This window comes from Danio rerio, chromosome 2 (assembly GCF_052040795.2).
Source record: "Danio rerio strain M-AB ecotype USA chromosome 2, GRCz13ab, whole genome shotgun sequence".
NCBI classification, from domain to species: Eukaryota; Metazoa; Chordata; class Actinopteri; order Cypriniformes; family Danionidae; genus Danio; species Danio rerio.
This window is the reverse complement of record NC_141022.1, coordinates 13,601,254-13,617,780: the sequence shown is the minus strand read 5'-3', so window position 1 is coordinate 13,617,780 and position 16,527 is coordinate 13,601,254. Positions and strand designations below refer to the sequence as shown.

Below are 16,527 nucleotides of genomic sequence, written 5' to 3'. Positions count from 1 at the left end.
TCACTTGTAACAGTAGAAAGTTGTGAAAGTAGAAAATCATAAAAAAATGTTTGACCGCTGACCAATACATTCATTCATTCATTCATTCACTCACTCACTCACTCACTCACTCACTCACTCACTCACTCACTCACTCACTCACTCACTCACTCACTCACTCTTTCCTTCCTTCCTTCCTTCCTTCCTTCCTTCATTCATTCATTTTCTTCTGCCTTAGTCCTGTTATGATTTTCAGCAATTTAGCAGCTTTAGATCACTAACAGACTCTAAATCCAACATTTATGGACTACAAAGCCAAGCCATGCACCACACACACAACCGTTTCCTGATCTTGACTGATTGCACACACACAGCTGATGCTGCTCAAGTACTAATTACACACACATATATACGGCTCACTTTGAGACACTCATTGCTGAGTCTTGATTTCGGTTTAGGGACATTACAACGCGTTTCCTTTGTCTTTGCCGTGTTTTGATCCTTGTCTTGTTTTCTTGTTTTACTCCTGTCTGCTTCCTGCCTTCTGAACACTCACCTGATATTTGACTACGACTCTGGATTTGCCTCTTTACATCTGTTTGCCCAAGTGTTGACCGTTGCTTGCCTGACCATTCTGTTTAATGTCAGCGTCACTTCCCCGTTACAAGTCCCTTATTCATCAGGCGTCATCACAGTAAAATGAACCGGCAACTTTTCTGGTATATGTTTTTACACAGCGGATGACCTTTTAGCCACAACCCAGTATTGGGAAACTCTGACCAATATGTATTTAAAAACAAACAGTTGATAAATGTATAACTTTAAAATGTTATTGATTTTTGTCTAAATAAATGGATAACCCTAAACCAGAAAAATTGGAAGCAGTATGGAAAAGTAATAATTTTTTTTTTTAAAGTAGTGGTTCCTAAATTAATTGTAAGTTGTATTTCATAGCTGACAATACAACAAACATTATTCAATGTGTTCCTCATGATTTTTATAAGTTCCTAAAAGACATTTCATAAGAAAGTTTTGGCAGGAGAAATTTACATCTAGTTATCAGGTAAATTGGTTAAATAATGATGCGATTTAAAAGAAGTGATTGCAATCATGATTTGGTACAAAAGCAGCATTCAAAAAAGGTCCAGTCCTTTAGGAGCAAAGATGGGCAGATGATCGCCAGTTTGCTAACAAGTAGGAAGACATTTGGATATTTCACCTTCAACAGTGGAAAAATTATTAAAATATTTAAGGAGTCTGGAGGAAATTCAGTGCGCAAAGGACAGGGGCACAAGCCTAAGCCAAAAAATAGTGACTTCAGATCCCTCAGGCAGCACTGCATCAAGAATCATCTATCATTTATAAGCGATATCAGCACATAGGCTCAGGACAACTTTAACAATTCTTTGTCAAGTACAACACTATGTAGTTACATTTACACATGCCAATTAAAACTATACTGTGCCAAAAGGAAGCTCTATGTTAACAGTGTGCAGAAGTGCTGTCAACTTCTCTGGGCAGAGGGCATCTGAGATTGACCATCACACAGTGGAAGAGTGTACTGTTGTCAGATGAATCAGTATTTCAGGTATTTTTGGGAGAAATGGATGCTGTGTGCTCTAGACCAAATAAAAAATGGATCATCCTGTCTGTTACCAGCAACATGTTCAAAAGTCATGGTCTGTCAGGGTATAGGGTTAGGTCAGTGCTATTGGCAAAGGTAACTTGGACTTCTGTGATGCACCATTAATGTCGGAAAGTACATAGAGATTTTGGAGCACATAATAGTGCTTTCTTTTACAGGGACACCTAAGCATATTTCAACAAGACAATGAAAAACCACGTTCTGCACACATTACAAAGTCCTGGCTATGGAGAAAAACTTTACAGCTACTTGACTCGCCTGCCTGCAGTCCTGACCAAGTTGATTAATACATTGCATTATTATTATGTAAAGAAGTGAAAATGGATAGTATTTTTGACTAAAACTACTTTGAACAGTGGTAGCAGTACTATTTTTAGTGTTTTAAACATTCATTTTAATAGAGAAATGGAACACAACAACTGTAACCTTAATATTATTAATAATATTTTTTATTGATCTTTTAAAATAATCATTATATGCATTAAAAAAAGAACTACGATTATATCTAATGGGCCTCTCACAATATGTATTTTTTCTTTTATGATATAATGCACCAAAATATATTGTGATAAGCAATATTATTGCCATTTGAAGACCATTTTATCCCACTCATTATATAATGCCAGAATGATGTTATAATAGCATCACGATGCAAGAACACTCCCCCAAGTACACATAATATTTAATTCTGAAGAATATTTCATCAAACTATAGTCATTTTAATTGTTTAATAATTCGCTATTGGAATCAAAATGTGAAGAAAAAAAATATTTAAAATATAATGAATATTTTATATAAAATATAAAGCATATTCTAAGTACAAAAAATGGTAAGATAAAAAAGTAACAGGCTGTATTTTTTATTTTATTTTATTTATTTATTTTTTCTACCATACTGACACTGACACCTCAAATAAAGATTGTCAGCTAAAATGTAGCTAGAATTGTTTTTGTGTATGGGTGATATATATTGCATCACCAAAACTGACTGAGGTCATGTCCATGTGTTGTGCGATATGTCGATATATTGATTATGGTCTAATTTCAAAAGATCATTATTATTACAAAATGTAGTGCTGATAAGCTAAAAATGGGGTAAATTTAATTTTGTTAGCCATGCAGTTGTAAATAAACAAAGCATGGGTCTTTTTTCTTCAACTGTGTCTAGCAACTCCACATTCAGACTTGTTGTTTTATAGTGTGGCCCACAGATGACAAAGCTCAGCAGGCCTGGCTAACTGCCAACATCAGACTGGCAGCAAATTACGTCACACAGGCCTTTGGGAGATGGCTGATTGCCTCCAAAGAGCCAAGACAAATTAGGCAGCTGTGCGCGAGAGCAGGGAGAGGGCCCTTTGTTGGGCTGAGCGCATGCTGGGGCCGGAGTCTCACATCTCGCTCTGTGTCTCCCACTAGCTGCCGGGTAATGATCAGCTCAGGGAGAATGCTCACAGTGAGCCACATATGAAAAGCTAATAGCCAACAGCCTTGAGCATGTTTATACCTTTGTGAATGAAGATCTCTATGTTATCTGACAACATATTAATAGTTTGTTTAAGCTAAATAAAAGGTAGTTCATTAGAAACCCTATCATCAGAGCAGGTCCTCAACAGACACACAATGCAGGTTTGCTTATGCACACAATGTTGAAGACAATGTAAACAGCAATTTCAATAATGACTTATCATAATGAATTTATTTTACTGACATCAACAATACACAAAGTAGAATTATGTAATACATTATAAATTATATTGAAATATTCATGAATATTCTGAATATTTTCAAATGATGCTTTACAATAATATATCTGTGCATATACATTTGATTAGTCAGTTCCAAAGCCAAAACGGGAACTAATCTAACAAAAGACTTAAGATCACAGTTCAAAAATGAGTACATCCAGGGCTCGACATTAACTGTTTTGATCACCAGCCACCACAGTGCTAGTAGTTTTTCAACATTACTAGCCACTCGCAATTTTCACTAGCCACAATTTTGTTGTTGGGAAAATATATTTTCTATGCATCAATTGACTTTTGCATGATAAAATTACTTGATTTAGTTATTGTGTTTTGTGTATTGTTCATGTCTTTGCTTAATGAGCATGTGCAAATCAGTAGTGGTTTCATGGTGTTGTGAAAAAATTTTCTCTGGCCACACCGAAAAAAGTTATTAGCCACAAATTGTAAATAGTTTGAAAATTTCAAAAGCAAGTAAAATTCAACAACACTTAAAAAATGTTTTTAAATAAATAAAATACAACTGACATTAAAATATATATATATATTGTCATGTATCTAAAACTATGCACAGTAGTCTGTCCTGGCTCAAAGTCTCAGATTACCAGTTAACCACATAATTGTGAAGTTAATCTCCTATTAAAGCAATTTTACTGTAAAAGATGACAATTCAACCATATTAACAAAATAATTATAAGCAAAAGAAAGCAGGTGAAATTGAAAAACATACACTGTGCAATAATGATGATCACGCGTACATGGTTAACATTAGGCTCGTTAGTAGTCTGTTCAAAGAATCTTTAAAGTGAAAGTTACAATAACTGCTTACATTAAATGCCTTTTTTGTTTTTTGCACGAGCATCACTTTTTTTTGGTTCATTCATTCATTCATTTTCTTTACGGCTTAGTCCCTTTATTAATCTGGGGTCGCCACAGTAGAATGAACCGCCAACTTATCCAGCACTTTTTACGCAGCGGATGCTCTTCCAGCCACAACCCATCACTGGGAAACATCCATACACACTCATTCACATTCATACACTACGGACAATTTAGCTTACCCAATTCACCTGTACCCAATTCACTTTCCCAATTCACCTGAACTTTAGACTTGTGGGGGAAACCGGAGCACACGGGGGAAACCCACATGAACGCTGGGAGAACATGCAAACTCCCCACAGAAATACCAACTGACCCAGTCGAGGCTTGAACCAGCGACCTTCTTGCTGTTAGGCAACAGCACTACCTACTGCGCCACTGCATCACCCACTTTTGGTTCAGTCTAGTTCAAAAAGAACCGACTGCAGCAGTTGCGTTTCCAGGCGTGGTTGCTTCACACAATGAAATGCGAGTATGCACAATTTTAAACACTCGTGCACATCACATCACCTGTGTGTGCGACACTAAAGGATCGCCTGTGTCTCACCGTGCATGTGATCCTCCTCTCATTCTGTAATCACCTGCTTTCTTTTGCTTGTGCAAACACAGTTGTTTTTGTCAGTCATGCTGCATCTCAATTCTCCAAGGCCATTGGACCATCTTTTTTGTCAAGCCCAGCTTTTAAGAAAACTACAATTTAAAAATGATTTTAAGCCAGCCAAAGTGGCGAGTGGAAGTGTCTGTCTAACCCACCACAGCTAAAATCTACTCGGTTTAACAGGTGTTATTGTCAAGCCCTGAGTACATCCAAATTAATGTATGTTTGTATATGTATATAATTATTAGCCCCCCTGAATTATTTGCCCCCCTGTTGATTTTTTTCCCCCTTTCCTGTTTAGCGGAGAGAAAAATTTTTTCAACACATTTCTAAACATAATAGTTTTATTAACTCATCTCTAATAACTGATTTATTTTATCTTTGTCATGATGACAGTAAATAATATTTGACTAGATATTTTTCAAGACACTTCTATACAGCTTAAAGTGACATTTAAAGGCTTAACTAGATTAATTAGGTTAACTAGACAGGTTAGGGTAATTAGGCAAGTTATTGTATGATGGTATGATGTAATGATGGTTTGTTCTGTAGACTGTCAAAAAATAAATAAAATAGCCTAAAGGGACTAATAATTTTGTCCTTAAAATGACGTTTTAAAAATTTAAAACTGTTTTTATTCTAGTTGAAATAAAACAAATAAGACTTTCTCCAAAAGGAAAAAATATTATCAGACATACTGTGAAAGTTTTTTTTGCTCTGTTAAACATTTGGAAAATATTTAAAAAGAAGAAAAAATTTAAAGGGGGCTAACAATTCTGACATCAACTATATATATATATATATGATATATATATTGACACCACTAAAAAAAGCATACTACAGTCATATAATTAGGAGACACTGAATAGCTTTCAAGTATGTGGTACAAATAAGCACTGCCATTTGCTAATGCAGAGGGTCACTTTAGGACAAACAATGTTTGCTGCACACAAGTTTGTCTCCAGGATATCAAGCAAAAACACACACATACTAGAGCAATGAGTGTAATTTTCAAATGGAATGATCAGTATTCAAACAGCCTGAAATTTCATCCAGATGAGGGTGATTCAACCAGTGACGTCATGTTTCAGTGCTCACTGCTGCCTGTAACAGGCCTACCGTTCACACACCATAACACACACGCACACACATCCTTTGGCTCATGTACTGCTTTCCTCTCTCTAACAATGGCCAATACTGTCTGATCTATTTCACAGAAGCCAACAAACAAGGAAAAAACAGCTGTGTTGTCACGAGAGATGCCCCATTTAGCTGAGCTCATCTTAACATTAAGCTACACATGACATATTATAATATGTCACAGACTCAATTGCCCCAGCCAATCAGCTTACCTCTCTAGGCCCCTTTGCCTCCCTGATTGGCTGGCAGCCCCGGTCTTGTCGCTATGGTCGTGGACCTCCTCTGTCGAGGACTGTCGGGGTGGAGGGTCGTATCCGGGCGTGACCCTGAATGGCTTCAAATCTCCCTGGCCCAACAGACTTCGGCCACCACAGTAACAGAAGGCACAGAGCTGTTCGCTGTGAGAAAACCAGAGGAATGTCTTTAGCCAAAGAAATCATGGATTATTTTACAATTCTAAACATGCAACATAATGAGCTTTAAAGACATTTGTGGTTAAATCAGGATTTCTACAGGTTTCATCTCCCAGCCTGACCAGCTAAGACCAGGCTGGAAATGGCTGGAAACCAGCCTGGAAGTGGCCAAAACCCCTCTTAAAACCAGCCTGGTCGACCAGCAAAAACCAGCCAACCAACCTAGGCTGGTTTATGCTGGATTTTTCAGCAGGGCATTATGAATGAAATTTTTGAATTACACAAGGATAAAAACTAAGGATTTTTCCTAATGGCCTACTTAAACCATTAAAAAATAATTAAAAACAAGTTAACAAATATGAGTTAATAAATAAACTTTTATTGAGATGGAATGATAGTGATTGGATGGGTGTAGGCCAGATTGGGTACAATTAAGACCTGTTTAAAATGATTTAAGACCTACAACACAATATTTCAGTAAATTTAAGGAAATTTTGATTTTGAAATTTAAGACATTTTAAGACTTTTTAAGACCCTGCGGATACCCTGTAAATGAAGAATGTTTCCTAAAGCTCAGAGGCTAACAGGAGGAAAAAGAAAGTGATCAGCTAAACATTATCAGTTAATTTCATTAAAATGGATCACAAAGAATGTTTTAGCAGAAATTAGAGGTGTAACAGTACACACTGTTTTGGAGTCATGGTTCGATAAGGGTTCGGTACAACAGGAAAAAGGCAACAATTTTCATGGTGTTTATTCATAAACTAATTTCGAGAGGATCATGTGCTTATGATTAACACGGCTGGCTCCTTATTAGGTCCGTAATCTGCCCTAATAGATGGTTAATTTAAGCAATACAAATAATCAGAGTTTTCACTCCAGTTATCTTTGTCTTGAAGCTATCCCGCCTTTTTTCCACCCCTACTTCCTCCCCGTTTTCTGATAGGGCAACACAGTGGCCCAGTGGCTAGCACTGTTGCCTCACAGCAAGAACACCGCTGGTCCAACCTATCAGGCCGGTTGGTGTTTCTGTGCGGAGTTTACATGTTCTCCACGTGTACGCGTGGGTTTCCCCCTGGTTCTCCGGTTTCCTCCCACCGTCCAAAAACATAAACCATAGCCAATCGACTAAAACAAATTATCACCCAATACAACCTTAGTTTACACTTCTCATGGCGACAAGCAGGGGAGTTCTCGAGACCTACCTGAGCTCGAACTCCCCTCTCGCCCTTCTAACAGGAGGGAGCCCCAGGTTTGAGGATATTCCGAGCTCAGGGCTCTCTCCCGGAATAGCATGCCAAATACGCTTTGATTATCAGCTAAGTGTGAACTCTTGAATTCTTTTTTTGTTCTAAACAAGCAGAAGTTTTCTGTTATAATCAGCTACTGAACTGAAAAGTCTAATGTGATACAAATACATAAAATAAATAGAATAATGAAACATAAAACTTAATCATTAGAAAACTGTGTTTCAAACTTCTACCTTCTCAGTTTAATTCTGTAATTAAATTTCAGATTCAATAAGCTTCGAAATTGAAATCTCCTTAAATGTAAAAATCGAAGGTTCGATCACTTCTCTTTAGCGTCACTCGGTGTGTATAGATAAAAAATGTTAACTGGCTAAAGTGCACATGAGATGAGACAGAATTTTATATTTTCATTGTTTTCTTTGTAAACACATTTGACGGATGTGCGTTGCTGTTATACACTCGCGTCTTTTTAGTCCCTCGCACATGAGCACTGCATTTTTAGATGCCCTTTCAAAGTAAAAATTATTTAAGCATTTGCAATCACTCATTAATGTCAGACCAATCAGTAATACTTAGAGGTGGAGTAAAGACAAAATCAAAACAAATACACATACCGTTACACCCCCAGCAGAAAAATATTCATAGTAAGCCACAATATGGTTTCAGAATTAAGAAATAAATGAAAAAATAAATAAACACACCTGCTTTAATTTATGCTAACTTTCCTTTTGCACTGCCCCAAAAATGGTGTTTCTAAAAGCGCACTTTCAAAGTTGGGTCAAGTTCACCATTTGGACAGTAATTTGTGTTTTTATAACTTTATGCATGTGTGGCAGAGTAAATTGGTAGTGTAACATCAACACAGAGGCACATTCAGCTAAAAGAATAAACAAACAAGCACAGTGCAATACCTACAATTCGATAAACTGCACCATAAATAACACTACATATAGCAACTTGAAATAGGGCTGAGCGATTTGGCCTAAAATCAAAATCTCGATTAATTGAACATCTTAACTCTATTACAATTAATGAGCGATTATTTTATTTATATATTTTATGTCTATGGCCTCATAGTTCACTGTCAAGTTTTGTACAGTAAATATGCTCACACATTTCAAAATGAGAGATTTTTTTAAAGTAGATTGGCTTACTGAATTTAAAATAATAGAAGAAAACACACACTATCTACTATCTATTATTATTTATTGAATATCAACCTTGAACAACTGAAATAAAACACACATTCCTAAAAATGCAGCTCTCTGCGCCACCCAACGTCGTCACTGCTACCAAACCAACCAATCACAAAGCTTGTGCTATGTATACGAAGACTGCGCCGGACTGTACATGTGACCTTGACAGAAGTATAAGAAAATAATAATAATATTAATAATAATAATAATAATAATAATAATAAGCATAAATAATAATTTATTAAATATAATTCTGCCTCAACAGAGTGTGTCAAGTAATTCCACACACGGTAGGGAAAGTAATTGAAAGAATTGATCTGGAAAAATTAGATAAATTATAGATTCTGGATGTCGATTTTGATAATTTTTTGATCAATCACCCAGCCTTAACTTGAAAGAATAAAAGCAAAAGAAATGAAAAAAAAAACAATATTAATTTTCATAAACTTTTTGCAGTAAACAACACCTCAAGTAGGTACTGTATGTTGTAGTGAGGACGTAAACAAAGGCGTAAACAATGGGAAATGCTGTTTGGCACCGCTAACAATTCATATTTATCAGTCAAATCGATGTAAACACCATCAATCTTCACCGGAGCTGCAGTGTCTCTATGCGTGATAACGTGATTTTCTACAAATGAAGCATAAGCACACATTGCTTTGCATCTTATAAAAACAACCACACCTTAAAAATACTCTGTGGACCACCTCTTTAAGTTTACTCTTTTTAGCATATTTAATTTTAATTTTATTTTATTACAATTCATGAAACCAATGAGGTTTTATTATTAGACTAAACGTATCTATGATATAGTACAATTTTTTTCTGAAATATTTGTCACATTTTATTTTTTAAGGTATAATTCTCACCATTAAAAAAAACATTAGCTATGACTTTTGCCTTACAAAACACACAATTTGCTTGTTATTTGTAGTTATTAAGGTAGTCGTTGGGTTTAGGTATTGGTAGGATTAGGGAAGTAGAAGATCATGAAAAATATGTACTTTGAAAAAACAGGGAGTTAAAAAGCCACTAGTTAGTAAAGAGAATTGGTACTTAAAGTAAAGGTGTGTGTATGGTTTCTCTTATAATGCAATAAAATATTACTCAAGCAGCTATATTTGAAAAAATATTAACACATAGGCAAATTTCCGGCCATTTTCACCTTGCTGATTTTAGTGCTCCTAGAAACACTAAACTATATGAGCTGGAGAGATGTACCATGCAAGCCCTTCCCAGAGTGTCGTCTTCTTTACCCTGAATTCTCCTGTATTAAGCTGACCATGTGCCCATCCCACGTGTTAAGATTGAACAGTAGCCAACATTTTTAATTTTCAACATATTTATCGTTTGACCTTCCATTTTGAGATCTAGTAAGGTACAACTAAAGTCAATAATGCTTAAAACATGAAGCCATTCACAAACATTCACACGGACATACACACAGACACACACGTCCACAAGTGTACACATCCCACGTCGTTGATGACTCAGCCTGGAGAGAGGATGATGCTCTGACCTGCTTTTAGCTTCTCCAGAGGCTGATGATGTTTGTGCCGCCCCCGTCTTAGAGCTTGCAGGAAGAGGGGATGACGACTGCTCCTCTTCCTCGCCCTCTGCTGAAACTGCCATGGCAGAGGCATCCTCCGTCTCCTCCTGCTGCCCTTTAGCAACTGATGAAAGACACAAAAGAGAAACACCCATATTAAATAGGGATGCACCAATCAGTGAGTTCACCCCAAAACGAAACCTCTGTCATAATTCTGGCTCATGTCCTTCCAAACCCATAGAAAATATGAATCCATCTTCAGAACACAAATTCATTTACTAACAAATCGCTCCCTCCATTCGAATTCGAAGTGAAAGCGGGAGAGGGCGTGGGTTTCAGCACTGAGATTAGATTAAATTTAACAGGGAGGGAGGATAATACATTTTCATGCACACAAACACAAGCTCTTTGTTTGCAATGCCTGTTCAGTCACTTATCCATCAATATAGAAAAGGGATGTAATTTTAAAAAATATTAGCATACTGACCACAGGCAAAATTTCCAATCATAGATAAATGTATATATGTTTATATATGCTCCGGATGGCCAGTCCTCCACTGCACCTTGGTACCACATTCGTTTCAAAGGAGCATTAACCTGTACTGAAATGGCAGCTCTATTTACACATTCCTTCCAATAAACAGCAACAGAGTAGACAACATAATGTGTCTAGACGACAGAGTAGACGACATAATGTAAATATCTATGCAACTACAGTCCTTTTTAAGTCTTTAAATGTTATGGCTCTTGCTTAATTTTCAGATCTTGTAAATGTAAATAGGGCAGCCAGATGTTTATGATCCTTCGACAGCATTATTCTGTCAAGTCAGAAGCTGAGAGGTGTGTTTGCAGTGGCCGGTCGTAAGTTACGGAATAGCCTTCCCTTATTTGTGAGATCTGCATCTACTGTAAATGATTCTAAATCTAAGTTACAGTCACATCTCTTTCTCTTGCTTTTTACTCACTGTAAATACTTGGTCTCTTTTATTATTTATTTAAAGTGCATTGAATTAAATTTAGCTTTTGTTTAATCTTTCACTTTATATCTTAATTATTTACAATTAACTATTGTGTTTATTTGTGCATTACAAGTAAATCAATAAAATAAAATACAATAAAACAAAATAAAAAATAAAAAATAAAAAATATATCAAATAAAAAAAATACAAAAGAGAGAGAGAAGTTATGGTTGCGGTACACTCATCAATTCATTTATTCATTTTTCTTCAGCTTAGTCCCTTATTTATCAGAGGTCACCACAGTGGAATGAACCACCAACTATACCGGGATATGTTTCACGCAGTGGATGCCCTTCCAGCCATAACCCAGTACCGGGAAACCTGAGCAATTGGAAGAAACCCAAGCCAAAACAGGGAGAACATGGAAACTGCATACAGAAATGCCAACTGACCCAGCTAGGACCCAAACCAGCAACCTTCTTGCTGTGAGGCGACAGTGCTAACCACTAAGCCATCATGCCACCCTGCCCCAGTATACTTTCTTTATAATTTGAGGACACAGTAGCCGCCACTATCCACTATCGCGCTTAAAGCAAGCAAGCCAGGGCCAGTTGCGTTTCCACTGTCACTTCCGGGGCCTGATAGGGCCAGAGCGGGGCTTTCTCAGGACCAGCCAAATACCTTGGGTCAAAGAGGGCCAGCTGGGGCTTCAGAGCAGAGTGAAAAGAGAGGGGGACTTTGCCCAGTCTGGTAAAGATGGCATGCCGTCATTACACTAGTTTTCCGATGCAGCAAACAAACAAACAAACAAATTAATTAATTAATTAATCAATAATAATCATATAAATAAATAATAAATAAATAAATAAATAGGGGAAAGAAAACATATAGCTGGTCAGTTTAAGATTCCATAAAACAACTTAAGGCTAGAGGTCTTTTTGCTTATGATCGCTCTTATGTTTCCCTTTTAAATGTAAGGCTTTTGCAAAAAATTATAAAGTTTTCATCTATAAGTGTGACATTTTTTTAAGTAAAGGTTGCCGAGAGTTTTGGTCAAGTTTAAAAGGTGTGATTGTGCATGATACATGCGCGTTTAGATGCTTGTATGTGAGTGTGAGACCGGGCAAAAGAGCGCTGGTTTGACAGCTCTGTTGATGGATTTTTTCTTTTTTATTTATTTATTTTGGAGATAATACAAAACATGAATACAACAGAAAGACTTAAAACTTTACAAATTAAGTGTCCACTTTTATAGGCTGAATACAATAGTGCCATATCTAGAAAAAATAGCCTAAGCTATATTGAAATAATTTAAAGAATTACAAATATCGGATAGAATAAAATCACATTAAATAAATAAAACAATATAAAACAAATAAAAGCTAGCTATAACACTGTAGGTATATCCAATACATAAATTAAACTGTTTTAAAGCCACATTAAACTTTCATTTTACAAAGACCTATCTGAAAAAAAGTTTTGAATATTTTTTTTAAAAACAATAAACACCAGAGGAGGTTTAAAATATCATTTATAAAGTAAATTTTGATCTCAATAAAAATGCCTATTAAATGAGGAAACAAGCTCAATATATTATATATAATATATATATATATATATATATATATATATATATATATATATATATATATATATATGAAGAGTTTAAATGCAAAAGCCGCTAAACGCAACTTACGCCAAAAATAAGATAATGGCATTGAGTCAATGCTTTAGGCAGGTACTACACCATCGACAAATAGATTCGCTTCAAATCATATAAATCCCAGCGTCAGTGCATTCAGAAACAAAAGTTTTTGGCAAAAGCTTCTAAAACGCCACTTGCCTTTAATAGCTAAAGCGCTATATCCCGAGAACCAATCAGAAGCACGAATCGAATCATATGTTTTCAATGTTGCAATGTGCTGATACGCCAGCTTTATGAGGCTGTTTTATTACACTTTAGATTTTAAAAGACAAAGTTTAATAAACTGGATAAGCCTGTCCGACTGTCAGTGAATGGCAAATGAAGACGTCCCTTACCTCAAAAATCTGTGCATTATTAGAAAAAGAAAACACACCGTACAGTCAGAAATGTAGCATCCATTCATAACGTGTTTTTGCGCAGTGACGCTACTTTGAATGAGTCTGATTTACTATACATTAAACAGCAATTCCTTTTCACGAAAGACAGAGTTAAGATGCCATTCTTTTATCCCACGTGGTTGCTATGAGGATAAACAAGAGACCAGGACCTTAAGTATGTTGAGAATGAATTAACGACATCTTATAAAATTGTCTGAGAGGCATCCTATTTTTTGACCAGTAGGCCTACTTTTTGGCCTACCATTATTTGCATACCTTTATTTGCTAATTTAAGCTATTTTTAAAAGATAAATTTAATGTGTAAAACTATAGATTATTTTGATTACTTATATTACTATTACCTATCCGTCTGATAAGCTTGTTATATTATGGACAATGGACAACCGATATTGATGTTTCAGAATGTTTTTACACTACTTAATTTAAATCTACCAAGCTTAGTTTACAATGTAGTGTAATTCAAATAATGTGGTGTAAAAACATCGTAAAACATCAATGTTTCATGATATATTTACACTACATTATTTGAATCTACCAAGCTTAGTTTACAATGTTGACAATATCTATATTGCTCTACTTACATTAAATCTAAATCCCAAATATCAGAAATGACAACAGATTGTTAAGATTTAATTAATGTCAATTGTAATGTTATTGATTAATGCACTTACTTGACAGATTTCATTAATTCATTTTCTTTCTGCTTTTTCCCTGGTTTATCACAGCGGAATGAACCGCCACTTACTTGAAAGATTTATATATTTTAATTTTCAGGTGGTTTGTGTGATGGGTTTTATGTTTGGTTATTTTACCACTGGCATATTTTACTACTGGCATCTTTATTTTCAACTAATTACACTGTCTTGTTTCAATAGGTAGATTTAGAGGGTTTTGCATAAAAAGCTCAAGTGGATTTAGCTGGTTTTGACAGAAAAAGAAAATTTACCTTGCTAAAAAACAATGAATTTTCAAAAGTGACATTTTTGAAAATGTTTAAAATTTGATTTACTAGCTAATAACCTTTTCATTACATATAAAATGAATCTTCTGAACCTAACCAGAGAAGCCTGATAAAAAAAATGCTAATTTACAAGAGGTCTGATGGATTTAGAGGATTTTGCATCTAAACTTAATATATATAAATATATACACACACAAACACACACACACACTTATACAACACCAATATATATATATATCAATCACCATTACATATATCATACAACACCCTGGAAATAATGAAAACGATAATGTTTTTTGTTTTTTTATTAGTTTTTTTTTTACAGGATTTATAACAGAATATGGTTCGATGCATCTAGAAAATGCTTTTGAAAACAAACATCACAAAATGTATGGTACCAATAATGATTCACTTTTACTCAGAGTTCTCAAACACCCAACAGCATCAAAGAGCACTGATCGCTAATTGCACTGCTATACTCTGCTGGAAAAGCAGCAAGTTCAAAGCCCTTTTAGTTCATTTAGAAGCCATCATACTAATGTTCTCAGACAGAAAGCCAGGTCAAACTGAAAAATAATGAAAAATGAATAAAAAAAAGTAACAATAAATAAATAAATAAATACTATTTCAAAAGATGCATTCAAAGACACACTTTACAAAGTGTCTTTAACTACTATGTGCTACGTGTTAAAATATATAATTGTAATAATATCATGTTTCATAATTCAAGTTCATGTGGTATTATTTAGAGAAATTAATCAAATCTGGAATTACATGCAGGAAATAATTATGATACAAAAGATTGTACGCAATGAACGCATCAAATTCAAATAATCTTGATTTAAATATTTTTTAATGTATAGTTAAAAACGCAACATTGGTCCCATTTTATTTATTTAAAAAGATCCTAAGGTAAAAAAAAAGACCAATTTAAATCTTAGCTTCCATAAAATAATCATTTAGGACAGGTGGCATGATAAAGGTTATCATACCAAAAGATTGGCAAAATAGAGGGATTATTTTTCCTAAAGGTTGATTTATACTTCTGCATCAAGCTGATGCACACTGCTCAAAAAATGTAACTACACGTCACACCGACATGTAGCGCAAGCTCTGTTATGGGTTAGCTTGGTAGCTGTGAAGAGTGTGGGCGTGGCTGAGAGCCGCAAACCCAATGGAGCTAGTGTTTACAAGTGTCGAGTCCCATGATGGAGCTTCAGATAAAAACTTTTGTTCCATGCTTAACTCATGCTTGTACATTAAGGTAGCATTTAAAAAAAACAAAACACCCATGAAGAAAATCGATACAGAGGAAAATAAAAGCCTACTGCCAGCTAGAGTTTCGGAAGTGTCATTGCAGACCACCACAAATAACGCGCTAAAATATAAATGCACGGCTACACGCAATGGCAGGTGCCGTGGGTCATGTCAATCACTTGACACAAAAGTTTAATCCAAGCTTAAGGAGAATAACTCCTCAAACATCAACTAGTTCTTCCAGATCAGCAGAAAGGGCTGAATGGGACATTTCCTTTCCTGTGGGCCAAAAACCATTTGGTAAGAGATCTCAGTACAGAAGGTGGGGATAAGTCGCTTCTAAGGATTTCTGTTGTATGCAAGCATCATTTTGCATAAGGAACAAACAAAGAAGGATCTGCATGTGGATTTCCTTTTTTTTTTTTTTTTTTTGCTACTGCCTTTAGGTCAGTGCAACACAAGATTTTCTGAAAACTTTTTCAGGTCCCAGAGAGTAAAAATCTGGTAAAGGCTTATTTCCAGGACCTTCAGTTCTACGTCTATGCAAAACAACACAAACCAGGCAGCACCTGGAGATTAGGCATCCATTACAGCTAATAAAAACTGTTATTCAAACCTCACAATGGGTGGTTGGGGAAGAACGAATGGAGAATGGGCTGTGTCTTCCCCCACAAGGTGCATATATTTATGACATGAGCATTACAACTATAAAATCATGCACCAAACGTTTGCTAGGTAAGCTCCATAATAACATGCACACATGAAGATCAAACCCAGCAAGTTCTGTAGTATTGTCAAAAACCAGTTCACTAATAAGAGTTTCTGCATCAGTGGGGAGCCAATAGCAGCTATCCTTG

The 16,527-nt window shown here is 35.6% G+C and overlaps 2 protein-coding genes across 32 annotated transcripts in view; one reads left to right on the top strand and one right to left on the bottom strand.

Annotated features, from left to right (window-relative positions):
* LOC147846232 (uncharacterized) overlaps positions 1-16,527 on the top strand; it is an 849,179-nt gene that overhangs the window by 668,574 nt on the left and 164,078 nt on the right. The window lies entirely within an intron of this gene.
* The window catches only part of kmt2cb (lysine (K)-specific methyltransferase 2Cb), a 237,469-nt gene that overhangs the window by 178,831 nt on the left and 42,111 nt on the right, over positions 1-16,527 (bottom strand). For all 31 annotated transcript variants that reach the window (XM_087240505.1, XM_087240508.1, XM_087240510.1 and 28 more), the window contains exons 4-5: positions 10,361-10,514; positions 6,195-6,380 (exon numbers count right to left, since the gene is read on the bottom strand). In XM_087240505.1, coding sequence (XP_087096631.1) covers positions 6,195-6,380; positions 10,361-10,514 — 340 coding nt within the window. The remainder of the gene's footprint in view (positions 1-6,194; positions 6,381-10,360; positions 10,515-16,527) is intronic.